Genomic DNA, 27,754 nt, shown 5'->3' on the forward strand with positions numbered 1-27,754 from the left:
TAAAGAAATTAACAGACTATCTTGGAAAACCCCAAATTCTACTCTCCCTTCTTGCTAGGATCTGGCCTCTTTCTCTTTTTTGTCCTCCTTAATCCTCCCAAACAGAACTCCTCTTTTTCTCCTAGAAAGAAATGGACCAACAAGGCCACGTGCCTAAATTGGCCTCGTGCAACCCAAGCCCAATCGGCTCAACCATCTTCGGGGGGGGGGAGTGTTGGGAGACCCGGCCAAGAAGCGAGCCACTGGCAAGTGCAGACAAACAATAACCCGACGCTGCGGGATAAACTCCTTTAATGTTATAGCTCCTCCGTGCTGGCGGTACGATGCTTCCCCTCTCTCCCACGCAGTCATGGTTTCTCCCCGCGTGGAACCCTTCGGAGCAAGGGTTCTAATGGTCCGATCCACCGGCTGCGCCGGAGCCGGGCTCCTTGCCCCCGCCTGAAATTGAAACTGCGCAAGGGTCGGGGAGGGGGGGAGGCCGAGAAGGGCGTCGGACGGAAGCGCATGCGCCGCGGCGCGGTTGGCGGGGAGGGCGCCCGGGGGCGGCTGAAGTCCTTCGGGGCCTACTGGAAGGTGAGAACCGCGGGAGCCCTGGCGGCCTGGGCTTAGCGGAGGGCAGGAGGTGGGCCGGGGCCCCGGGGCCGGGCGTAGCCCGGGTTCCTTCCGCAGCCGGACTCCTCCCCGCCCCCTGCGGCGCCCCTCGGAGCCCCGCCCCCACCCGCCCGGTGCCCGGAGCAAGCAGGCTGGGGCAGGAACGGGGGGGGGGGGGGGGGGGGGGAGGGAGGGCACAGCCAGTGCAAGCCCCCAGAAACCGGTTATTTTCTGTGAACGTTCTGCCTTTGTAGGCTTCGCTTTCCCTCCAGACGAGCAGTGGAAGCGATCATGACCTTGCTCTCTGTGATTCGGATTTGCATACTATATTGGTTCTTTACTGACTCAGTTTCTCTAATTATAAAAGGGAATGACACTGAAATCATCTGACTTTAATGAGGGTGATGGCACTTGCACCATCTCTATCAGTGAAACCTTAAGGAAATAAAGTGGACTCTATGCTTGGTACAATTTTTTTTAGGTTTGTTTGGTTTTTTTTTTTGCTAGGCAATGGGGTTAAGTGGCTTGCCCAAGGCCACACAGCTAGGGAATTATTAAGTGTCTGAGACCGGATTTGAACCCAGGCACTCCTGACTCCAGGGCGGTGCTTGATCCACTGCACCACCTAGGCGCCCCTACATTTTTTTTTAACTTTACAATTTTCCCCCTAATCTCGCTTCCCTCTCCCCACCCCACACACAAAGCAGTCTTTAATTGTTTCCATGATATACACATTGATCTAAGTTGAATGTGATGAGAGAGAAATCAGATCCTTAATGAAAAAAAAGTATAACAGCAAAATTACACAATAAGATAATTTTTTTTTTAATTAAAAGTAATAGTCTTTGGTCTGTGTTCAAACTCTGCAATTCTTTCTCTGGATACAGATGGTATTCTCCATCACAGACATCCCAAAATTGTTATGCTTTGTAAATTTAAAAGAGCTTTTACTAGCCCATTTCTCTATCATTCTGGGGTATGGTTTTTTCTTCTTAAAAAAACAAAAAAAAAGTGCGGGCTATTCAGGCCAAGCATTGTGCATCTATGAGATGGACTTGATTGACTATCTCATGCTTGTCATTAGATTGTAGACTCCTTCAGGGCCAGGGCTGTCTGCTTCTCTTCTATCCCTAGCAATTGGCACAATGTCTGAAGTATAGCCTGAACAAGATTAAAATGCAAATTGGGAATTTTTTTATAATTAAAGAAAAAAAGATTTTTGATTAAAAAAATAAAAGCATGCTTTTCTAGATTATTTTGTTGCTGCTCTGGGTTCCATATGTAAAATTTAGTGGTTCCTGGTTTTATTTGAGTTTGAAGCATACTAGGATACTGAGAATAATGAGGAAGAGTTCCATTAAGCTAAAGGCACCTGAGCTTAACTTTAAAGGAAGCCTGGATTCTAAAAGATGGGAGATGAGTACATTTCTGCCGCAGGGAATTGAGCAGGTACAAAAGGTATATTGGCTTGGCTTGAAACCAGGACCTACCCAGCAAGAGCATCTTGCCATTTGCCCTGTTACAGTAATCATATCAGCGTGCTTGTTACTTGCCAGACAAACCTCCTTTTCCATCTTCTAGTTCATGGTGGTGGGGGACAAACCATGACATCAGGGAGGTAATGATGCCATGACAAGTACAAGAATTGGATTTGAGTGAGTGGGGCTATGCTAAGTCACCGGCCTCACTTCTCTGGAACCATCTGGGTCCAGTGACCAAATATGAATCAGGACAAGTGGAGATGGTACTAGATATGAGGCAATCAGGGTTAAGTGACTTGTCTAGGGTCACACAGCTAGTTAGTATCAAGTGTCTGGATTCAAACGCCTTGTCCTCCAAGGCCAGTGCTCTATTCACTGCACTCCCCCTAGCTGCCCCACTTTGATGCTTGTCTACCCAGTACCAGATATAGTGCCTGATTCATAGTAGGCACTTACATGCTGGTCCATTCAACCATCCATCTTATTTTGGCAGCTCTGTGAAATATTGATGAGGCTTTAGAAGACTATTGCAATAGAATAGATGAGGGTCTTTTAGTGTCTTGAACCAAGGTGTTGGTTGTGTGAGTGAAAAAGAAGGATATTCTAGAGGTAGATTCCACTGAATTGTCGATTGCTACATATAAGGCCTGCTATGGTTTGGTTCTAGGTGGCAAAGTGAATAGAATACCAGGTCTGGAATTAGGAAAACTCATCTTCATGAGTTTTCAAGTCTGGTCTCAGTCACTTAGTAGCTGTGTGACCTGGGCAAGTCACTTAATCCTATTTGTCCCAGTTTCCTCATCTGTAAAATGAGCTCAAGAATGAAATGGCAAACCACTCCAATATCTTTGCCAAGAAAAACCTCAAATAGTGTTGGACACAACAACAATCTTACTGAGCTTTCTCTCCACCCCTTATTCACCTACATATTTTACATTCACTCAGTTTGGACAGTTTGCCATGCACCTCCCAGCTCTGTACATTTGCATAAGCATCCATGTTGCCTAGAACATACTCTTTTCTCATTTCTTTTAGGATCCTTAGTCAAGATTTAGTTTAGATTTTATATCCTCCATGAAGTATATTCCCTCTGCCTTCTATCCTTCAACAAATATTCTATCCAATCTCTTTGCTCCACAATCCTTAAACCTTAACTGGAAATAGGATAGGACTTGTGTGACATGTCTTTCCTTGAAGAGAACTCCCTCTACCAATACAAGTTCACCCACCTTTTTTTGCAATTTAGAGTCTCAGAGTTAACTGGAGTATTGAGAGATAAAATGTTTTGCCTGAGGTCCACAGATAACTGTGTTGGAGGCTGAATAATCTGACTTTACAGATTTCAAAGCAACTTCTTTGTCCACTAGCCAGGTAGCTTTTCAACCCTTCATAGATTTAGAGCTGGCCATTTCATTTTTATGCAGTTGAATTTATACAGGCCTATAGAGATTTAAATGACTTTCTTAAGTAGTTGACCTGGGCCCTGTCTCCAAATCCAACATCTTTTCCCTGTACTATTCTACTTTTATTATTCTAATCTGTGATGATGTTTATCTCTTCTGCTTTCACAACAGATAAGGAATATAAGTTCCTCAAGGTCTGAGAATTGTTTAATTTCTGTCTTTGTATCTCTAGTACCTATCAAAATTCCTTGCATCTAATAGTTACTTAATTAGTAGTGTATTTTACTATTGTTGTTAGAGAAATCACTAGAGAATTGATCATTTTGTAAGCAGTGTTATTTCACAGCAAAAATCACAATTGTGCTTCTAAGTATTTCTGGTTGAAAATTCAGGTTTATCCCTCCTTTTCTTTTTTAATATTAAAGATAAAAAAAACAGTGAAAGTAGATGATGTCACAGTTGATGATATGATTTTATTTAACTTATTTTTGATTGTATAATTTTACAGGTCATTACTTGGAATGCAACTGAGTCTGAACAACCATGAAGTGGCTATGTATAATTATGAACCCCACATTAAGATACTCTATTTTGGTAAATATAGCAGTGCTTCCAAACCGGATGAAAGTTATCCCATGTCCTCATATAATTAGTAATAGAGTGATGTCAAATTATACACCTAAAAGGAAAATCATAGAATATTACAATATACTTAACCTTAATGAAGGCTGTTCTGCTGTTGAAGTAAGAGAATCATTTCGTCAACTTGCAAAGCAGTTCCATCCAGATAGTGGATCCAGTACAGCTGATCCTGCGGCATTTATACAGATAGAAGAAGCCTATAGGGTGGTACTTGACCATGTAACGGAGAAAACAAAAAAGAGACAAAGTAAAATTGAGCAAGAGGAGGATGAAGATACAGCTAAATATAAAACGCCACAACATAGACATTATTTAAGTTTTGAAGGTTTTGGTTTGGGAACTCCAAGTCAACGAGAAAAACAATATAGGCAATTTAGAGCAGATCGTGCTAGTGAACAAGTAATGGAATATCAAAAGCAGAAACTGGAAAAACAATATTATGCTAATAGTGTGACTGCCAAAAATGTAAGACAAAGTAAGAATCAAAAAATAACTCAAGCAATTGAACGATTAGTAGAGGACCTCATTCAGGAGTCAATGGCTAAAGGAGACTTTGATAATCTCAGTGGTAAAGGAAAACCACTGAAAAAATTCTCTGGTTGTTCATACCTTGATCCTATGACTCACAACCTGAACAGGATTCTGATAGAGAATGGATACCAGCCTGAATGGATTTTAATGCAAAAGGAAATAAATGACACTATTGTGCAACTCCGACAAGACATTCTGGTTTCAAGGAATAAACTTGGGCATCCGATGACATCAAATGAGCTAAAGCAATGGAGCCAAGTTTGTGAGAAGTTTCAAGAAAATATAAAAAAATTAAACAAGAGAATTAATTATTTTAATTTGATTGTTCCTATTCTAAACAGACAAAAAGTTCATTTTGATGCAGAGAAAGAAATTGCCAGAGCTCTAAAAAATTTTGAAAACCTAAAAGAAGCAAGCAAGATTGACAATAAAAGTACACCTAACATTAAACCAGAAAATGTTAAAACAGTTGGATTCAAGGCAAGTTTTTTTAAATGGCTAAATCTGTGGTAATGAAGTTAAATGTGAGCATTTCAAGATTCAGTGCCATTGTGTTTTAAAGTTTTTGTTTTTGTTTTTTAACATATGCTGACCTTAAACATGATCATACTTGCAAGAATTTATGTCTTCCCATCTCTTTTATTTTCTTCTTTTGTCAGTGACTGGAAGTTATTTAATGAATGAATTTCCAACTAATCTTTAGTATGCATATGCACATCAACTATCTGTCAAAAAAAAAATCCAAAAACCACGAACCTAAGAGGACTCATTTTAGAGGCAGGAGAAACCACATTCAACAAACTCTGGATTTAAAAGCATTAATCATCAAGTGAAATAAGCTAATATAAGAATATGGGTATGTGGTTAATAAAGATTACATCTACTATTAAACTATTTTTGCAGTAAGGATGTATCTGTTCACATTAAATGAACAAGCCATTGTTTAGCTACTGTTTTTTCCCCTTGCTTTGTAATTGATGCAGTTTATTGCTTGATCATTTTTGACTGTTATTGCTAGAGCTATTCAGAATGAAAGGAGCAACCACTTCAGATCCAGATTCATCCACAGTGCATATACATAAAGTATAGTATTAGCAGTAATGGATTTATAAATGTGTTCATACTTTAACAGATAAAATAATGTTTTTCTTTAGATGAGAAATTGTTCAGATTTAGCAAAATGATGTTTAAGGAAATTGAGCAAAATTGAGCTTCCCAAGATTCCTCTTTTATTCTTCCAATATCTTTCAATTGTGGTAGTCCCTCTAAAAAGAATGGGATGGAAATATTAAAATTAATATCTTAAATAGAAAAATGGGGTTAATATTTCTAATCACTGTAATTTTTTAACTGACAGCAACCATTTATTAAGCTACTGTATATATAAATATATGTATCAGATAATAAGTACTAAAAATTCCAAAGAAAGTAAACAATTAAAAAATAATCCCAGTTCTCAGACTAAGGAAGAAAGATACCATAACAGATTATTAAATTTAGCTATATTTGTGATTGAGAAACTTGGTGCGTTGCACCGCTTTTGACAGAACAAGTAGTTTTACAAATGTATGATAGTTAAACAAAACTACTTTTCAAAAATGAAATCTCTTTCCATTCTGATTAGTTATCATATGTGGTTGGTTGTATTGTTTAATAAAGTACATTTTTATTTATATTGAGGTTATTTATAAGGTCATTATTAGTTACATTCAAAATAACTATGAAATTTTAGGTTGCTGACAAGACCTGTAATCTACTATTTCAAGAAGGCTGAAATTCTTTGTTATAATCAGATCTGAAATCCTTAAATGCTTGCTTTGATGGTTTTGATTTCATTGATGGGAGGATTCCTTCCTGTACTACAAACTAACCCATCAACTTCTAATCCTGTGACTCTTGTCCTTGTCTTGTAAATATTTTACAAAGTGTCACCTACTTGCTAGGTAGATTCTATATTTCTAGATCCTACCTGGTTTCCAGTGGAACAAGTAGGCTCTTATCACCTCTTACCCTTGCTTTGTAATTGGATTACCTCATTGTTTCAACATCTTTCTAATAATACTCTATACAATAGCTTCTTTATTGCCTTTTCATGGCTTCCAGTTTCTTTTTAGATAATCTGCAAATAGTAGCAAATAAGAAATAAGCTAAGAACTGAATTTAGAAAATCAGACTCATTGATTGCAGATAAAAGTTTCATGATTTCAACACATATACTTTAAATTTGCAGGCATTGTCTTATAATAAAATTAATCATAAAAACCAAAAAAAAAAATGAATCAATTATACTATAAATAGAGATATATTTAGAAAGCAAAAGAACCTAAAATTAAGTCTCTGGCACATTGGATAGCTCTATTAGGGAGGACCTTTGTGAGAAGATGGAGAAGTTCCATAGGATGATGAGGTATTCATGGATTTTTAATTTACACTGATAGAGAATGCCCATTCCAAAGTCATGCATCCATTGATGCAAAAAGTATAATATATTCAAATATGTACTGTGTGTTTGTGTGTGTGTATGTGTGTGTGTGTGTGTGTATATATATATACATACATACATACATAGTCTGTATTAGCCCTTAATATCCATCATCTACCTGTTACACTTGAATGTATATTCTCTTTATTCTTAGCTAAAAGTCTACCGCAATACAAATTAACCTTATAGTGTAAAAGTTTTCAAACTTCAGGGGTGGCTAGGTGGCATAGTGGATAAAGCACCGGCCCTGGAGTCAGGAGTGCCTGGGTTCAAATCCGGTCTCAGATGCTTAGTAACTACCTAGCTGTGTGGCCTTGGGCAAGCCACTTAACCCCGTTTGCCTTGCAAAAAAAAAAAAGGTTTTCAAATTTCAGCTAGTACTTCCCTTAATCTTTCATTTATTCATTCATTGAGTAGTATTTATGTACAAGACTCCATCTCTATATCCCTGCATATATACTCTATGCAGGGATATAGAGATGAATGAAATAGGGTCTCTGGTCTCCTTGAGTTAATACTCTTACTTATTTTTATTTTTATTTTTTTAGATTTTTCAAGGCAGTGGGGTTAAGTGGTTTGCCTAAGGCCACATAGCTAGGTAATAAGCATCTGAGACCGGATTTGAACCCAGGCACTCCTGACTCCAGGGCCGGTGCTTTATCCAGTATGCCACCTAGCTGCCCCAAGTTAATACTCTTAATAAGAATTTATAACAAAGCTATTTTCTTTTTTTAATTATAAATTTCTTATTTATTTTGAGCTTTACAATTTTTCCCATAATCTTACTTCCCCCCACCCACCCAATTTGTCAGTCTTTACATTGTTTCCATGCTATACAATGATCCAAATTGAATATGATGAGAGGGAAATCAGATCTTTAAAGAAGAAACATAAAGTATAACAGATAGCAAGATCAGACAATAAAATCAATTTTTTTTCCCTAAATTAAAGGTAATAGTCCTTGGTCTTTGTTCAAATTTCACAGTTCTTTCTCTGGATACAGATGGTATTCTCCATTGCAGTCAGCCCCAAATTGCCCCTCATTGTTGCACTGATGGAATAAGTGAGTCCATCAAAGTTGGTCATCCCCCCCATGTTGCTGTTAGGGTGTACAGTGTTTTTCAGGTTCTGCTCATCTCACTCAGCATCAATTCATGCAAATCCTTCCAGGCTTCCCTGAATTTCCATCCCTCCTGGTTTCTAATAGAGCAATAGTGTTCCATGACATACATATACCACAGTTTACTAAGTCATTCCCCAACTGAAGGACATTTCCAATTCTTTGCCACCACAAGCAGGGCTGCTATGAATATTTTTATACAAGTGATATAACAAAGCTATTTTCAAGAAATATAGAACAAGCTTACAAAATAAAAGCATTTGGACAAGCCATTTAGCTAACTACAGCTTGACCCTTAAGTCAAATTTCTTCCACTTTACATGTTAGTTTCCAACCTTCTTAATTGCTGGATATAAAATGAAAATGTAGAAGTGTTGCCAGTTTTGATAAACTTGGCAATATTTTATCATGGACAGTAAAGTATTAAAAAAGATTTTTTAGAAAATGAATTTTCATATTTGAAGAATACAAATTTAGTTAATTTTAAAACTGCAATCTGTTTGAATTCATCCAATTTATCTAATATGGGAGATTGAGATTGTCAGTGCTTACATAAGAAAATAGTTTAATAATTTACAAATCTGATGAAATTAGTGTGAATAGTCTTTCCTTTGGGGCATTTTTTTTTACATCTCCATTGTCTTTGAAAGTTGCAGTTACTAAGAAAATTCGTAACCCTCTGCAAATCAGATGAACCTTCTAATACAGACAGGGTTTTGAATGAAAAAAACGAGGTCTAATTCCCAGCTCATTACATAATACCTTTCTAACTTTGTAGAATTGTCTAGAACTTGTGCTTCACTGGCAGAACTTTCACAAGTCTAGTATTGCCTTCAATGAATAGGCATAGGAGGAAGAATTTATTATTTATTGGCAATATATAACAAATGTCCTAAAATATCCCATTTTTTTAAAGTTTTTTGCAAGGCAATGGGGTTAAGTGGCTTGCCCAAGACCACACAGTGTCTGAGTCAGTGTCTGATGCCAGATTTGAAAGGTACTCCTGACTCCAGGGTTGGTTCTCTATCCACTGTACCACCTAGATGCCCCTCCCATATTGTTTTAAAAAGTATAATTCTGAAGTAGTTTAGCAACTGTTTATATAGAGAAATTTTTTGCTAATATCTTTATGGTATATTATTTATTTTGATGATTATTTAAAAGATCAAATAACAAATGACTCCTTACTATAAGTCGATAATCAATTATAATCAGTTATAATCAAATGTAATATGTTGGGAAGCTAATATGATTAACAGAATCCATTCATTTTCTGGATCTTGTTTTGACTATTCTTGATAATACGAATTACCAATGACTTCAGTATAATCCTGGGGGCCCTAATCTGGATTTTTTTCTATCATCAGGAGAAGGAAAAGAGAATCTATAGAGTTATTGTAAAGGGATCCATGAATCCATTTGGATAACCAAGCAATGTCATTTTAATCTTTTAGTGCTAACAAAATATGAAGGATCACAGTATTAATACATAAATTGAAAGTCTTGCACATATCTGTACCACTTTTTCAAATGCATGTAGATATTTTGATTAATAAAAAAATTCATTGAATTTTTTAAATTCATAGCTGATTTATTTTTGTGGATACAATATCAGCAGATTTATTAGTACAAGTATTAAATTAAAAGTTCTCATACTTAAAAAGGTTGGGAATCACTGATCTAAGTCTCTCCTTGTTCTCCTGCACCAATCATACCTGGGAACTTGTTGAAGAGACAACTTTGAAATAATTTCCCAATTTCCCTTAACTATCTTTGGAACTTTGAGACTGGCTAGGTTTAGACACTACATAGACAATTTTAGAAGAGCAAGGTTTGAACTTAGTATCAAAACCTAATCTTTTGAGAATAGTTAACACATGTCAGTGGAGCATACTCTTATCTGCCCTTCTTAGTGGGATAGATATGGCATGTGGAAATATTCCCTGCCTCTTTCCAATCCATTATGTGGAACTTTGGAGGCTTTTTCTAGCTATTCATGACCAGTTGGCTGCAAAACTGTCAACATCTGATGAAATTAATGTGGATACTCTTTCCTAATTGAATGTGCATAGCTCCTTTTAAGTTTGAGTCTATTCTTCCTGGGGAATTAGTATATCTCTGAAATGCTTTGTGTCAATTATTTTTGCAGAATCATTTCACTAAATGGTTTATTAAAAAAAACCTTTTATGCCCTTACTTCACTCATCAAACACTGCAAAATGACCTTCTCTCTGTTCTATTTCCATCTTGTTTTTGTGGTATTCCCTCCCAGGCCTGAAATGCATGCCTTTCTTATCTCAGCACAACAAGAAGTCTTTTCCTCAAGCCCCCAGTTGCTAATGCACTCTCTCCCACACCTACTTTGTATTTTTCAGATATTATACAGGTTATCACAAAAGCCTTAGTGTGCAGTTTTAAGCTATTAAACTTTAATAAAGTTTATGTGGTCTCCATTCTGAAGTAAGTTCCTTGAGGATAGGGAGTATTCATTTTTGTCTTTATATCTCCATTTCTTATCACAGTCTGGCACATGATTCATTGATAGTTGAACAGCCAGGTCAAACCAGTTACTTAACACCTTGTTTTTGTACTCTCACTCTTTAATTCCTGTGCCTAATTGGTGGAGCAGGGGTAGAGAGGGCATACATTAATTTAGCCATAAAATTTGTAACTTTCTAGGGCCTTATGCTATAAAATTTAATTTTTTTTTTTTTGGTTTTTGCAAGGCAATAGAATTGGCCAAAGGTTTACCAGCTAGGTATTTATTTATAAGTATCTGAATCTGGATTTGAACTCAGGTCCACCTGACTCCCTTGCTGGTGCCCTACCCATTGTGCCACCCAGCTGCCCCCCAAAATTCAATCTTTAAAATTGAATGTTGTGATTAGAGAAAGACTGAATTTTTATGATTTCTATCACTCATAAGAAAATTATTTTCTTCTCTATAATTGCTTTGAGTTTGAAGGAATTTAGATAGAGAAAACCTAGACTGGGTGAAGTACCTCAAAAGTGAGCAGGAATTTGCTACTGAACCTTTGATGTTTTTTACAGTTTTGTATAATCAGTTGCTGTAAGGTTATGAAATAAATTCCTATTGTAGGAAGTTCTAAATTGGTGATATAATAGGAAAAGACTATCAGACTTTTATTAAAATAAAGATTCAAATATAGATGGCAGTCTTTTTTAATTTTTTTATTTAAGTCAATGGGGTTAAGAGTGATTTGCCCAAGGTCACCCAGCTAGCCAATTATTTGGTGTCTGAGATTCCAGGTCCTTCTGACTCCAGATGACTGCGCCATCTAGCAGCCAGTATTAACCATGGATTTGAATTCATAGGATCTGGGTTCAAATTTATACTTTGTTACTTAGAAGCTGCACGACCTTGGATAAATGACTTTAGTTTTCTGGGTCTCAGTTTCCTTGTCTAAAAAGAGTGAATTGAACTAATATAACTTATTTATTTTTTATTTTTCTGTTTTTGCAAGGAAAATGGGGTTAAGTGACTTGCCCAATGCCATACCCCAAGGTAATTATTAAGTGTCTGAGGCCGGATTTGAACTCAGGTCCTCCTGACTCCAGGGCAGGTGCTCTATCTACTGTGCCACCTAGCTGCCCCCACTGTGCTACCTAGCTGCCCCAAAACTAATATAACTTCTAAGATCATTTATGATTAGAAGTTCTATAGTAAGTTTTACCTGAAAATAGCATTCTCACTAAATATTTTCCCTCCAGACCCAAAGGGAAATGACCTATGAGTTAAGTTTGCTTCATTTGACTTGAATGTGATGTCACATAGATTAAAGAATAGGTTTTTGGGCAGCTAGACTGTGTCCATGAGCCTATGATCTCATGTTTTACACGACTGCACATTATAACCTATATCAAATTGCTTGCCTTCTCAAGGGGAGAGAAAGAATTTGAAACTTAAAATTTAAAAAAAAATGCTAAATTTTAATGATAATTGCAACAAAAATATTTTACAGAGGAAAACCATTATATCATTTGAACCTCACAATAACCCTAGGAGGTAGGTATTATTATTGTCCTCATTTGACCTATGAGGAAACTGAAGTGGACAGTGGTTGCCCTGGATCAAACAGCTAATAAGTGTCTGTGTCTAGATTTGAACTCAGGGCTTACAAAGAAAATTAATTCTTAAAGACTTTAGAATTCTTATCAATGCAAAGATATTTATTAAAGTATTAAAGTAATTTTATTTGTTTAGAGGATTCAAATGAAATGTACTATTCATTTTCTACAAGAGGGGGTGATGGATTTGAAATGCAGAATGAGTCATACATTTTTGGATATGTTCAATGTACAAATTTGTTTCCATAGACTATATATTTGTTATGAGGAGCTTTGTTTTCTTTTTTTAAAGTAGTGAAGGGCAGTGAGAAAGTGAGATAATATAAGCCTATAATAACAAAATTTTTAAATTTACTAATGATTTTTGAAAAAGTGCACTTAATTAGATTTTAGTGTAATAAGAAATATATTAGTACATTTGTATGAAAGTATAATAAGAAAGTTTGGTTTTTTTAAAAATTCCCCTGTAAAAACCTAGGACAGGGGCAGCTAAATGCCACAGTGGGTAGAACACTGGTCCTGGAGTCAGAAGGACCAGAGTTCAAATCTCAGACACTTACTGAACTGTGTGACCTATAGCAAAATCACAACCCCATTGCCTTACAAAAACTGAAACACATAAATATCTGGGACATACTCTCTTTAAAATACATACAGTGGGGCCAGCTAGGTGGCACAGCCCTGAGGTCAGGAGGACCTGAATTCAAATCCAACCTCGGTCAATAATTACCTAGCTGTGTGACTTTGGGCAAGTCACTTAATCCCATTGCCTGGCAAAAAGCAACCCCCCAAAACAAAAACATATTGTGTCCTTAAGAATAGGCTCAAACTTTAGGGTAGATAGATAGTATAGGATATTTGTATGGCAAAGGGTGATTCACAACTCTGGATACTGTAGGGTTATTATTCCTATGTAGCAAAATTCTGACCAGCTTGCAGGTAATACTGGTGAAGCACAAATATCACAAATATAAGTGCTATTAAGGGTTTGAGTAACCTCTGTTATAAGTGAATAAATACTTTGATGACAACAGAATGAGATTTGTTTATAGTATAATTTTAATGATCATTATATACTAAAAATGACACACTGCAGCCAATATATAGAAATCCAATAGTCTGATTCAGTTGGTAAGGAAATATAGGTAAGGAAATTTGCTGATATTCTTATTTAATAAATTTAGATAATATCATTCTTTATACTTTCCCCTTGATTCAGAGAAATTTTTTTCTATTTTAATTATGATAAGCATGAACCCATTTATCTTTAAAGGTATTAATACATTATCTCCTCCTGGGAAGTCAGGAACATGAGAATTCACACACTTAAGCAGTTACAGACATTCAAGTCTTTAGTCAACTATTGTGTTGTGTTCAGGAAAACATTGTTATATGCGCTTGTGCTTCCTCATCTTCAGACTGAGTGCTTTGATCCTTTTTGGGCTCACAGGCAAGATATTTCTCAATGGTGTTCCTCTTGTTTCTCTGCTTGCTCATTTTCCCAGACTAAGCCTGGTTTTGGGGTGCTTCCTGAGCTTTTGGGACACTCCCACGAGGATCTCAGTGTGTGAGGCTCTGTGCTCCCTCCTGGTCTGTGAATGACCATAAGCGTCCCCCCTCTGCCACGGGGCCAAGGTGGGGGGCCCTGCTGTTCTATGGGGGGGCCTAGACTGCTATCAGGATCTGAATGTGGTCAGAGCCCCAGAGTCCTGTTCCAGGGGCAGGGCTAGGCAGTCTCTCTCTTCACTCCCCTCCCTAGGATCAATGGGCTCATGCCCTGGGGGCTCCTGCTTACTGGTTCCACCTGCTTCTGTTTCCTGGATCTGGACTGCCTTGGCCAAGCTGCCTGTGTGCCCTGAGGGCTGGGCTTCATGTGCTCGCTCTGGCTCTGGCAGAGGTCCCCCCCTTCCCCCAATTTGTGCCCGGTCCCCCCCCCATAGGTCAGGAAACTCCCCAGCAGCTCCCAGCGCCCTGGGGCTGCCTCCGGGAGGCTGAAGTTCTTTTGCTCTGGCGGGCCACCCCTCCGACCCTGGGGAGCAGAGCCTTTCCCCTCTTTTCCAGGTTACCTTGAGTTGGAGAACTGCCTCACTGGATCCCTCTGTGGGTTCTGTCTCTTGAAAATTTAGAGTCCTTAGTTTAGAAGTTTTATGAGAGAGTGCCTAAGAGAGGATCCTCTCTGGTCACCATCTTGGCTCTGCCCCCTGAAAACATTGTTACATGGACTGACAACATGGGTGGAGAAAATGTTCTGTTGTGAAAAGTCGCCTACCTGCTTTCTAGCCTTCCATTAAAGAAGGGGGAAACACCATTTTATTGGGTATCTTGCCTGGTCTCCAACTTCAGGGGACAGGGTATAATGCTGTTCCTTGAGCCCTAACTTGTCCCCTTGGTCTAAACTGCTAAAGTCCTTGAGAGGACTCAACCTATAGGCCAAACCTGTAGGGATATTGATAACCTACATGAACTCGTTCCACAATGATTAACAACCTCTCACCTGGTCATACCCACCCCCTTCCCAGTGATTGTAAACCCTACTCCACCCATGTAATTATTTAAAATTGTTTTCCAACTCCTATTTCCCAATCCTTTCCTCCCATTCCTCTCAATTCAACCCCATATATCCTACTCTAAAGCTACCCACCTCTTCCATTATTTTCTCTGGAAGCTCCATAGGTAACAAACTTGCTTCCACCTTAAATCTTTCCCCCTCTCCCCTTCTTCCATCTTTAACCATCACTGAATATCCTCTCTTCATTTGTTTTTGTAGGGTTTTTTTTTGCAAGGCAAAGGGGTTAAGTGGCTTGCCCAAGGCCATACAACTAGGTAATTATTGTCTGAGGCTGGATTTGACTCCAGGGCTGGTGCTCTATCCACTGCTGCCACCTAGCCACCCTAATATCCTCTCTTCTTTTGAAAATTGCTCCATCTATATCTACCACTCAAATTTATGATAACATGATTCCTGACCTCTAGGACACTTCCCTTCTTTCCTTTAAGAGTTCAATACCTGGATTAGTCTCCCTGAGCTCTTTGACTCCATTTGGGATCTTTTTTGGCAAAGATACCAAAGTGATTGGCCATTTCTTTCTCTACTTCATCTTCTAAATGAAACAGGATTAAGTAACTTGCCCCAGAGTACCACAACTAGTAAGTGTCCGAAGCTGGATTAGAATTTGGAAAGATAAATCTTCCTGACTCCAGATCTGGCCCTCTATCTACTATGCCTCCTAATTGCCCCTGAATTAGTCTCTCTCCTTCCTCAATTTTTGTCTATGTTATGGAACCTCTAAATCCTTAGTTAATTAGTCAATAAATATTTATTAAGCACCTTCTACTTGTTAAACATGAGTATACAAAACAAATTCATAAGGCCCTTGCCCTCAAGGAGCTTTCAATCAAATGGAAAAAACACAAAAGAAAAACTAGGGTCAAGGTGGTATGGAGACCAGGGCATGATGGAGAAATCCAAAATATTGAAACCTAAAGAAGGCCCTGCTTATTTAAGCTCCCTGCTTAAATAGAGGCCTTGAGTTCACCTTCCAGTCAGAACAAAGGGTACTGATAAGGTATATGTACCAAAGCTGATTGGATCTTGCAGAATAATGTGATTTCTCAATGATGATATTCCTGAGGCTCAATCACATGATGGAGAAATCCAATGAAATCCAAAAGTGTTCAGGAGATGGGAGATCCTTCCCTCCTAGTTCTTCAACTTTCTCATTTTGCAAGAATGGGAGTTCATATCCTTCTTTCCCATTATAGCTATACTCACAGATGTTCACACCATTGATCTTACCATCACCCATAAATATTTCTAGGTTTGTGATCTCTGAAATTCCTTTTCATGATTACAATCTATTGTCATTCTACCTTTCCCTCTGCCTGGAAACCTCAAACCCTATTATTCATCCCTGACATAAACTTTAATAAATTTATTTCCCAGGTCATCACCTCTGTACATATACTCTTCTCTTTCCCTTCTTGATTTTGCCTTTGGAAGAGGAGGTGTTCCTGAGAGGTGTCAATCACCTCTGATTGGTTAACACAAAGACAGGTGTGGGCTATATTAAATAAAATAAGAATGGCAAGCTCTTGGGGGTGGCTAGGTGGTGCAGTGGATAGAGCACTGGCCCTGGAGTCAGGAGGACCTGAGTTCAAATTTGACCTCAGACACTTAATAATTATCTAGCTGTGTGGCCTTGGACAAGTCATTTAACCCCACTGCCTTGCAAAAAAAACCCCTATAAGTTATGTACAATGCCTTTGAAGGAATCTTTTTCTCTCATTCTCTTTTTAACTCTGCAAATTCTAGTTTTCAGCCTTATCTTTCAACTGAAACTATACTCCAAAGTATATTGGGTAGCTAGGTGGAACAGTGGATAGAATTCTGGATAAAATATGTGACTCTGGGCAAGTCCCTTAACCCTGTTTATCTCAGTTCCTCATCTGAAAAATGAACTGGAGAAGGAAATGGTAAACAATTTCAGTTTCTTTGCTAAGAGAACCTCAAAAGGGATCACAAGGAGTCAGACAAAGCTGAACAACAATACTCCAAAGATCTCTAAAATGCCAAATCTAATGACCTTTTCTCAATTCTCAGCCTTCATGACTTCTCTGTTGGTCACCCTCTTCTTCTTGATACCCTCTTCTCTCTAGGTTGTCATGACATTATATTCTCCTGGTTATCCTTCTATTTGATCTCTCCTCAGTTTCCTTTTCTGGATCTTCATCTAGGTCATACCCACTAAAGATGAGTGTCCCCCAGAACTCTGTCCTGAGACCTCTTCTCCCTCTATTAACTATCTTGCTTGGTGATTTCATCAACCAGCCCTCATTATAATTTCTAAATTATTATTTCTGTGTTGATGATTCTCAGATTGGTTTATCCAGTACTAACCTCTCAGCTGACTTCTAATCTTGTATGTCCAAATGTTTATTGAGATAATCAACTGATATCTGAAATTGGATGTCTTGTAGATATTTTAAAGTCATATTTCCAAAGCTAAATTTATTAACATTCCCTAGCCATCAACCTCAATTATTCACTTTCCCTCTCAACTCACATATATAATCTGTTACCAGGTCCTATTGATTATACTTTCACATCTCTTGTATATGCCTTCTCTCCTCTGACACTGCCATAACCTGGTGCAGGCCCTCAAGGCTTCATACCATACTATTTCAATAGGCTTCTGGTTGGACTGCTTTACCTCAAGTCTTTCCCTATTCTAGTCTATCTTCCTCTGAGCTGTCAAAGTTATTTTCCTAAAATGAAGGTCTGATCATGTCACCAACCCCCTCACCCATTCAACAAACTCAAATGGCTCCCTATTACCTCCAAAAGAAAATATAAAATCCTCTGTCTGGCACTTTAAAAAAATTATTGTTTATTTTTTAACCGCAGCAAAAATTTCTTCACTGTTTCTCTTGCTCCCAGAAAACTGTCCTTTATAACAGTATTATATTTAAAGTGAAAGAGAGTGAAAGAGAAAGTGAGAAAGAACTCAAAACTGATTAATACCTCCTCAAAATCTGAAAACAACTGCCTTGTACCATACACACAGACTTCTCACTTCTTTAATATGGGTATAGGGATGGAGGTCTTCTCTTATCCCCTTTTTTGGAGCCATGCTTGTTTTTGTAAATTTTCAGTATTCATTCCCGACCCCCCCCCCCCCCAGCTCTTTCTGTTTACATAGTTGTAGTCATTATATATTTTCAGGTTCTTTTTCAAATCATATAGATCTTTCCATATTTGTCTATCTATATTCATTCTGTCATTTCCTTGGCATAGTAATTAATATTTCATTACATTTATGTGCCAGTTTTTTTAGCTATTCCTATCCATTGATAACTACTTTATTTTCAAGTCTTTGTAATCTCAAAAAGTGTTGCTATAATTATTTTGGTATATATAGGAACTTTCTTCTTATCTGTGGTCTTCTTTGGATATGTCTAGTAATAAAGAGTGTGGACATTTCACTTTCTTTGCACAATTCCAAATTGGTTCCAAATTGTTTGTATTGATCCACAGATTCAGCAACATTGGAAAATGTTGGTCTATACCTAGTTTCTATACACTAGTATGCCTATTTCTCCCCAATCCTACCAATGTTGACTATGCCCATATTTTGTCATCTTTGTTAATTTGCAGCATGTGAGATAAAACTTCAGGGTTGTTTTGAATAGCATTTCTTACTATTTAGTGATTTGGAGCATTCTTTCCTGTGGTTGTTTGTATTTCTTTTGAGAACTGGATATATTCATATTCATCGGTCACTTGCCTTATTGGGGAAGAGCTTTTGGTTTTATATATATAAAATCATACAGGAAATTCTTTCCAAGTATGCTTTCCATGTTATCAACCATTTTTTAATTTGACTTCATCTAATTTGTTCCACTAATTTAGTCCTCTATTTTTTAAAAACTTTAAGGCAATGGGGTTAAGTGACTTGCCCACTAGGCAATTATTAAGTGTCTGAGGTTAGATTTGAATCAGGTCCTCCTGACTCCAGGGCCAGTGCTCTGGCCAGTGCTCTGTCCACTGCACCAACTACCTGCCCCTATCACTCTATTTTTTTAACCAACCCTAAAGGTTTGGTGACTATTTACATAATGTAGTTTGAAATCTGGAAGTCTGTTGTTTCCCTTTCTTTACCCTAATTTTCTACAGGTTGTTTTCTTCTTGAGAAGCTATAGGAGTAATTTTCCTTTTCTTTTTAACCATTGACTTGATTAGAGGCCATCACATATTCCTTTCCTTTTCCTTCCACTCCTCTCCCTCCACTATTGCCTCCCATTCTGCAATTTAGAACCACCAAAAAAAAAACAATTCACCTGTTGTGGTTTGATATTTTAAGCCTATTTCTACACTATAATTTCTATTTGACTACTGTTTTCATCATTATCTCCTTCCTTATCTTTTTTTTTGCAAAGCTAGGAAGTTAAGTGACTTGCCCAAGGTCACATAGCTAAGTAAATCTTAAGTATTTGAGGTTGGATTTGAACTGAGTTCCTCCTGACTACAGGGCTAGTGTTCTATCCACTGTACCACTTAGCTGCCCTCTTCCTTAATTTTTTTTCATTCACTTTATTTATTTATTTATTTATTTATTTATTTATTAGGTTTTTGCAAGGCAAATAGGGTTAAGTGGCTTGCCCAAACCCACGTAGCTAGGTAATTATTAAGTGTCTGAGGCCAGGTTTGAACTCAGGTAATACTGACTCCAGGGCTGGTGTTCTTTCCATTGTGCCACCTAGCTGCCCCATCCTTATTTTTAAAAACAAATTTTTTTAATGGTCTCTTTGTTATTTTATTTTGTTTTATTGTTTAACCCTCAGGCAGCTTTCTCTTTTTTAGTGTTTTTTTTTAATTTTTGTTTATTTTCTTTTTCCCTTTTGGGGCAAATTATTTCATTACTTGGGTCTTCTTTGCATGCTGTATTTCTGTTACTTGGAGTGTTTGCAAATAATAATAAATAATAATAATTTGTTTAGGTATGGTTTTCTTGTAGGATTGCTTCAAAGACTTGTTAATTGAATATCCAGCTTTTTTTTTTATTAATGATTAAGGCTTAAATTAGCAGATAGATTATTTTGCGTTGCATCTTGAATACCTCTGCTCTTTAGAATACCCTTCCATTCCCTCTAGGAGTTTCTGAAGGGTGCAGAATAATCCTATGGTATTTCAATTTCCTTTTCTTTTTATTTGAAGCTCTATCTTCTGCTTGCTTACAGAGTTTATTTGTCATTTGGAATTATTAAATTTGAACACTATGAATCTTTTAAGTTCCAGTATAGGATTTTTTTTCTGGAAATGATCTATGAATTCTTTCATTGACTTTTTTAGATTTTATTAGGTTTGGAAGTTTTTAATAGTTTTTTTTGGGTTATTTCTTGAATTTAGTGTTCAGGTTTTTGACTTTTCTTCTTTTATAAAGATCATGTTATCTTCTAACTCTATTGCTTTTTGCTTCTCTTTTTCCAGATTGCCTTTCACTTCTGTGAATTTGCATTCCCAATGAGTTTTTCTCTTTTTTATTTCTTTGGAAAGGTTTGCCATCATGGATTCAAGTTTTCTATTTTATAAATATTTCTGTTATGCAGGTTATTAATTTTGCTTTCACAATACTTATTTTTCTCTTAACATTCAAGGATATCCTGAGGTGGTTCCAATGTTCTCCTGAGAATTCACAGGGCTCTCTTCATCATATGTTGATTGGTTTTCTTTTTGTCTTGCAATATTTATTTACAGATGTCTGGATTCCTTTAAATAATCTGGAGGCAATCTTCTCTTATCCTATTAGCTTGTCTTACCTGTTTGGCTTCAAGGATATTAAAGTTTTCTTCCCCATGAAATCTTTGGTAATTTCAGTCTTTTTTTTCCTTTTTTTACCTTACACTCAACATCTCTTTCTCCTTTGATGGTGGTATTCTCTTAGGGGCTTGGCTTCAAAATTGTCTTACTCTCTTTACACATTGGAGAAATCATTATTCAGCAACATTGGTTTATACCCCAAGAAACTTCTAGGAGGGACAGAACTGACTCCAGCTAGGGAGTTTTTTTTTCAAGTTTAGTAGTTCAGTTCTCTCTCTTCCTTGGTTCTCTATCAGCATACTGTTTTTGCCCTTCCAAATCATATTTGTGGGAGGGAATGCTGACTAAACTCTTTGATTAGCTTTCTCGGCAGTAAATTGGGTGTTATCTCAATTAGAGATAAAAAAAAAAAACCAGGGGAAGTCTGGAATTTCTTTATCTTTTGTGCATAATTCTTATTTTGGAGAAGTTGTGAGGATCAGAAAAATACCTTGTCCTCCATATTGCAGGTCATAGCTCCCTCTAAACTCTAGATTTTAATGTGTTTTAAAATCTGGCTCCTTCCTACCTTTTTGGTTTTCTTATTCCTAACTATCCTTCAATTTTGTGTTCCAATGACACTGATCTTTCTTTTCCTTGCACATAATACTCAATCTCTTGACTCTATTCATTTTTCACTGTTCCTCCCATATGTCCAGAATTCTTCTCCTCTTCAACTCTCCTTCCTGGCTTTCCTGATTTTCTTTAGATCCTAGCTAAAAACCTCATTTTCAGCAAGAACTCTTCCCAATCCCCCTTAATACTAGTGCTTTCCTTTGAAAAACTCTCCAAGAGTTTGGTTTTAATAAAGGACAAAAAGAGTTTAGCATTCACATGTTTATTGGTCATCTAAACCTGCAGTCAATCATGTATGAAAGGGAGCTCAGTGGGAACTGAGCTTTTTTGGAGGCTTTTTTGGAGGAGCATGGTTATACTTTTCCACAATTTAATAGGTGGGATTTTCTGTACTTGTTCATAAAGGAGTCTCCCTCCCTCAGGATGCCATGTCAATTGAGGGCAGCATGATGGTTATCATTAATTCAGGAAAGTGTCCCTCCTCCCTCTGGATCTTGGAATTTTATCATTTATGCTTAAAAGACCTTCATAAAGTATATTCTCCAAGCCTGGGAGATGTTATTTTAACAAGAATTTGGAAGACTCAGGCAAGCCTATGTTTCTTTCTTTTTTTTTTTTTTAGGTTTTTCCTAGGCAAATGGGGTTAAGTGGCTTGCCCAAGGCCACACAGCTAGGTAATTATTAAGTGTCTGAGACCGGATTTGAACCCAGGTACTCCTGACTCCAGGGCCGGTGCTCTATCCACTGCGCCACCTAGCCACCCCAAGCCTATGTTTCTTAAGCTGACATTTTATATATGTTTCAAATTTGTATCTGTACCCTTTGTTCCAGTAATATCACTACTAGGTTTGTATCCTAAAGAAGTCATAAAAAAAAAAAAGGAAAAGGACCCACACATTCAAAAATATTTATAGCAACCCTTTTTGTAGAGGCAAAAAATTGGAAGTTGTAGGGATATCCATTAATTGGGGAAAGTTTAACAATTTGTGGTATATGGATGTGATGTTCTATAAGAAATGACAGGCAGATTTCGGAAAAAACTTTGAAGGACTTACCTGAACTGATGCTGAATGAAGTAAGCAGAACCAGGAGAACATTGTACAAAGTAATAGCAAGATTGTATAATGATTAATTATAGATTTAGCATTTCTCAGCAATACCTGATATAAGACTTGTGATAAAAAATACCATTCATTGCAGACAAAGAACTATGGAGCCAAAGGAAGACAAAGTATACTATTTTCACTTTTTAAAATTTGTTGTATGTTTTTTCTTTCTCAAGGTTTTTTCCCCCTTTTGTTCTGATTCTTCTTTCACAATATTAATATGGAAATAAGTTTAACATGATTGAACATGTATCTCCTATATCAGATAACTCTTTGTCATAGGGAGGGGGACTAAAAATCTTATAAACCTTAACAAAAATGAACAAACATTAAAAACTATCTTTACATGTAATTGGAATAAATAAATAAATATTTTTAAAAATAAAATATTTAAAAAGAATTAAAAAATGAATTTGAATTTGCTTTTAAAGACACAATTCACCTTATAAAAGTTAATTTGCTAATTTTTTCTGATTACAGGGGGCTGTGTGAATAGTGGCTTTCCAACCACTTCTCTTTTGTTTATGTGCCTCAGTGGGTCAGATGGTCTGGTCGGTGTCTGAAGCATGACAACTTTGACATAATGTACAAGATACAGGGTACAGAATATGGGGAAGTTTCTGATCAGATAGTGATATAGTCTCTATCAGTCCAAGAATGTATAGAAAGACATAAAGTTTTTTTAGGAACTTTAGAAAAAACTTAAGGTAGATTTTTGTAGGTAGAAAGTCAGAATGAAAAAGTGTAAGTTAATTATTTGCTTTCTGTCCAGTATTTCCACTCCTTCCTTCCTTCCTTCCTTCCTCCTTTCTTTTCTTCCTGCCTTCTTCTCCCTCTGTCTACATAAAGTATCATACCCTTACCTGAAAGTGCTCTGCCCAAAGGAATATAATTTTTTTTCCTTAGGAATATAAATTCAGATCTTTGAAACCCGCTTAGCTTTCTTTTTTAAGGATCTTACCTTAAACTTAAATCTCTCTCATAGATTGGAGTAACAATAGATCACAACCCAAACCTCATTTTGTCATTGTTTAGACCCCGTTGGTTCATACTGAGTGTAAATAGCAATTGTTTCTGTTTTGACCAGAAACTCAAAGAGTCTTCCCCTTTCAGATACATTTTTTTTTGACTATGAAAAGAAGGCCATTTCTAGCCCCATTTCTTACCCAATCTGATTTGGATGTTGCCTCAGTTGGGAAAGACCTTAGGTTAAAAAGGTGAATGTCTCCTGATTTATATCTTGTTACTGGACTCAGATGACTCTGGAGGAGAGAATGAGAGTGGTGTTTTTGCAAATCATAACATCACTTTCCAGAAGTCTTGGTGCTCTTCAAGAACTACCACCATCGGGCAGCTTGGTGCATAGTGGATAGAGCACTGGCCCTGGAGTCAGGAGTACCCGAGTTCAAATTCGACCTCAGACAATAATTACCTAGCTGTGTGCCCTTGGGCAAGCTACTTAACCCCATTTGCCTAGCAAAAACTAAAATAAACAAACAAAAAAACTACCACCAAACAGGATGTTTAATATTTAATTGAGTTTAATTCACCAAGAAAAGCCTTATGCTCTCTCTCAATTTCCCTACTTAGCTTTGTATTTCAATTTCCAAATGAACATTTTTGTTTTGTTCTCTCCAACCAGTCATTCTTCTTAGAAAACAGACACAAAGAATCAACAGACACAAGCAGCACTATAATTTCGAAGTAAAATGAAACCCTTCTATAATAGGGACTGCAAGTAGGTAATAAAGCAGTGCTTTCCTTTCAATATGCATGTAGGAAAGCAGGCTCTTGTAATCTTGCAAAATGGTTATGTGTGTTTGTGTGTGTGTGTGTGTGTGTGTGTGTGTGTGTGTGTGTGTGTGTGCGCAAGGGTAGGGCAAAGAAAACCATTTTCCTTACCACCAAGTCCAGGCTATACTGGGTTTAAAGGTCTTGCTTCGGATTTTTAGAGATCTACTCATCAATTTCTCCTGTCTGTTCATATCCTTCTTTGCAAATGCTTCGTAAGTAGTGGTTTATATGGTAAATCTTCCAGTATATCAAAGAAATGAAAGATAACATGTGCACAAAAGATGTATCCCAGTAAAGTTTTGGAAGGAATCATGGAGTCACAAATGACTATGCCATCTGTAGTGAGGCTTAGAACAGGGTTTTTGTTCTATTCAGTGTTCTTTGTAAGAAGGAATGATAAATCCTTGTTGAGTTGAACTGAAAAAAAAATCAAGCTGTTTTAATTTTGGTCTATCATCACTTATCATTATTCATCCAACATGAGCAGAAGTGGTGTCTTTCCTTTCATTTCCCATATTTCCCTGGTATAGCTTAAACAATAACAAGATTTTTGCTTTCTTGCCTTTAGTCTTATTTGCAAGCCTCAATTCATTCTGATCTTTGGCACTGTGTTTACCATATTTTCCCCAAGTATAAGACACACCTTAATTTTGGGGGTCAAAATTTGAAAAAAAAATTACATAAAGTTATTGCATTTTTATTCATCATGAAATTCAAGGACTTTCTGCTCAAAACTTTCAGGCATCTTTTGGACAAGTCTGGTGCATTGGACACATGCTTAGTCCATTCTGTTTCATGAACCTGAAGCACCAATTGTGTCCTTTCTTTTTTTTAATTAAAGATTTTATTTGAGTTTTACAATTTTTTCCCTAATCTTACTTTCCTCCCCTCACCCCCCACCCCCAGAAGGCAATTTGTCAGTCTTTACATTATTTCCTTGGTATACATTGATCCAAATTGAGTGTGATAAGAGGGAAATCATATCCTTAAGGAAGAAACATAAAGTTTAAGAGATAGCAAGATCAGACAAATCATTTTTTCCCCCTAAATTTAAGGTAATAGTCCTTGGTCTTTGTTCAAACTCCACAGATTTTTCTCTAGATACAGATGGTATTCTCTATCACAGACAGCCCCAAATTGTCCCTGATTGTTGCACTGATAGAATGAGTGAGTCCATCAAGGTTGATCATCACCCCCATGTTGCTGTTAGGGTGTACAGTGTTTTTCTGGTTCTGCTCATCTCACTCAGCATCAGTTCATGCAAATCTCTCCAGGCTTTCCTGAAATCCCATCCCTCCTGGTTTCTAATAGAACAATAGTGTTCCATGACATACATATACCACAGTTTGCTAAGCCATTCCCCAATTGAAGGACATTGACTTGATTTCCAATTTTTTGCCACCACAAGCAGGGCTGCTATGAATATTTTTGTACAAGTGATGTTTTTACCCTTTTTCATCATCTCTTCAGGGTATAGACCCAGTAGTGGTATTGCTGGGTCAAAGGGTATGCACATTTTTGTTGCCCTTTGGGCCGTAGTTCCAAATTTCTCTCCAGAGAGGTTGGATGAGTTCACAGCTCCACCAACAATGTATTAGTTTCCCAGATTTCCCACAATACTTTCAACAATGATCATTATCCTTTCTGGTCATATGGGCCAGTCTGAGAGGTATGAGGCGGTACCTCAGAGAAGCTTTAATTTGCATTTCTCTAATAAGTAATGATTTAGAGCAATTTTTCATATAACTATGGATTGCTTTGATCTCCTCATCTGTAAATTGCCCTTGTAAATCCTTTGACCATTTGTCAATTGGGGAATGGCTTTTTTTAAAATATGACTCAATTCTTTGTATATTTTAGAAATGAGTCCTTTGTCAGAAACATTAGTTATAAAGTTTGTTTCCCAGTTTACTACATTTCTTTTGATCTTGGTTACAGTGGTTTTATCTGTGCAAAAGCTTTTTAATTTAATGTAATCAAAATTATCGAGTTTGTTTTTAGTGATGTTCTCCATCTCTTCCTTAGTCATGAACTGTTTCCCTTTCCATAGATCTGACAGGTAAACTAGACCTTGATCTTCTAATTTGCTTATAGTATTTTTTTTATGTCTAAATCCTGTATCCATTTGGATCTTATCTTGGTATAGGGTGGTCTAATCTAAGTCAGTTGTGTCCTTTCATCAGCAATTCTTGCCTTCTGCAAGAACCTTCTTTGTGGACACAGGAATTCCAATGACCTTTGCTTTTCAATTCATCTCAGTTCCCTCTTTAACTCAGACCATTTTGCTGACTTGCCTCTCAAGACCTTTTTCTGCTATGGACTTTTAAGTTGGGTTTCTTCTTCCTGTAGCCAGTCTCAGATTGTTTTCTCAGTAGGAGGAGGGCCAAACTGATATTCAACATCATGATTTCATTCACTTTTGCAAACTGGATCATTTTTAACTTGAATTCAGCATTTTAGGAAAATCTTTTCTGAGCCATTTTTGGGCAGAACATGGCAAAACATAACCTAATATGTAGGTAACAAGTGTGAAACTGTGAAGGCAAAGACAACAAGCATGAAAAAGAAGGAAATGAAAATAAAAAAATCTACAACTACTGTCTAAGATGCTCCCAGTTTTTAGACCCCAAATTTTTCAAAAAAAGTGCATCTTATATATTCGGAAACAGGGTATATACTATTCCAATAGGACCATGCCACAATTTTGTATTCATCTTCTGTAAACCAAAATATGAAAAGGTGATCCCTCGATAAAAAGGAAGATAGTGCTATAAATGGAAGTGAATTAAAAGCTGTTTATAGAGGGAAAAGTACAGGAGGCTGGATCTGAGCAGATTCCAGCAGTGGGTAGTGGGGAGAACAAATCTTTTTATAGGACATGGGATATAGGAGGCAGGTTGGTAAGGTTTCTACAGGGACTAGGAGGTGTTTGGTATCTCCATGAAGTGTATTGTTTTTTGGGGGGGTCACTAAGGTGAGATTGAGAATCGTTTGTTGTTTCTATAGAAGTTAGGGATAATCAATGGTGTTCTACTAGGCAAGAGTGAAATTCAGGCCTGGATCCAACATAAACAGTTCTCTATTTCCATCTTCTGTACTTATTGAATGATTCTAAGTTTATTAGTGAGTTCTCTGTATATCCATATTGGTTTCCTTTGAGAAATTCACTTTATCTTTCTTAAAGAAATTTTTTCTTGGTAGTGAAATTTTGAGAGATTTCCTTTCCTCTTGTGCTGACTTTGCATGTGGAATTTTAGTTCATGAGATCCTCCCTCTAATTCCTCTGAATTCTTTGAATTTCCCCAAATTCTCTCAAATTTTCCTGCCAAGATGACTTTCTAAAAAAGAGACAGACTGTCTAGCTCCTGTATAAGCACTCTAACAACCCCCTGAATTTTACACCAGACCAAATAACAATCAGGAAATCCAGTGCAAAACCACAAGAAGTGACTTCCTTCGCTCCCAAATGGCAGAAGAAATCAACAGGAGGAGTCAAAAGCAAGATCTGAAGGAGCCCTGAAGGCATCAGTCCAGCCTGAGGTAGTGCAGTCAGAGGTTGGAGACAAGGGGTCTCTTAAGAAAG

At 37.1% G+C, this 27,754-nt stretch overlaps 1 protein-coding gene across 1 annotated transcript; it reads left to right on the forward strand.

Moving 5' to 3' along the window:
• Window positions 1-466: 466 nt before the first annotated feature.
• DNAJC28 (DnaJ heat shock protein family (Hsp40) member C28) lies at window positions 467-5,542 on the forward strand. Its single transcript, XM_074214073.1, has 2 exons — window positions 467-573; window positions 3,984-5,542. The coding sequence occupies exon 2, from the start codon at window positions 4,019-4,021 to the stop codon at window positions 5,159-5,161; it is 1,143 nt and encodes a 380-aa protein (XP_074070174.1). The 5' UTR covers window positions 467-573; window positions 3,984-4,018; the 3' UTR covers window positions 5,162-5,542.
• The last annotated feature ends 22,212 nt before the right edge of the window (window positions 5,543-27,754 follow it).

The sequence above is a fragment of the Macrotis lagotis genome, chromosome 1, assembly GCF_037893015.1.
Source record: "Macrotis lagotis isolate mMagLag1 chromosome 1, bilby.v1.9.chrom.fasta, whole genome shotgun sequence".
NCBI classification, from domain to species: Eukaryota; Metazoa; Chordata; class Mammalia; order Peramelemorphia; family Peramelidae; genus Macrotis; species Macrotis lagotis.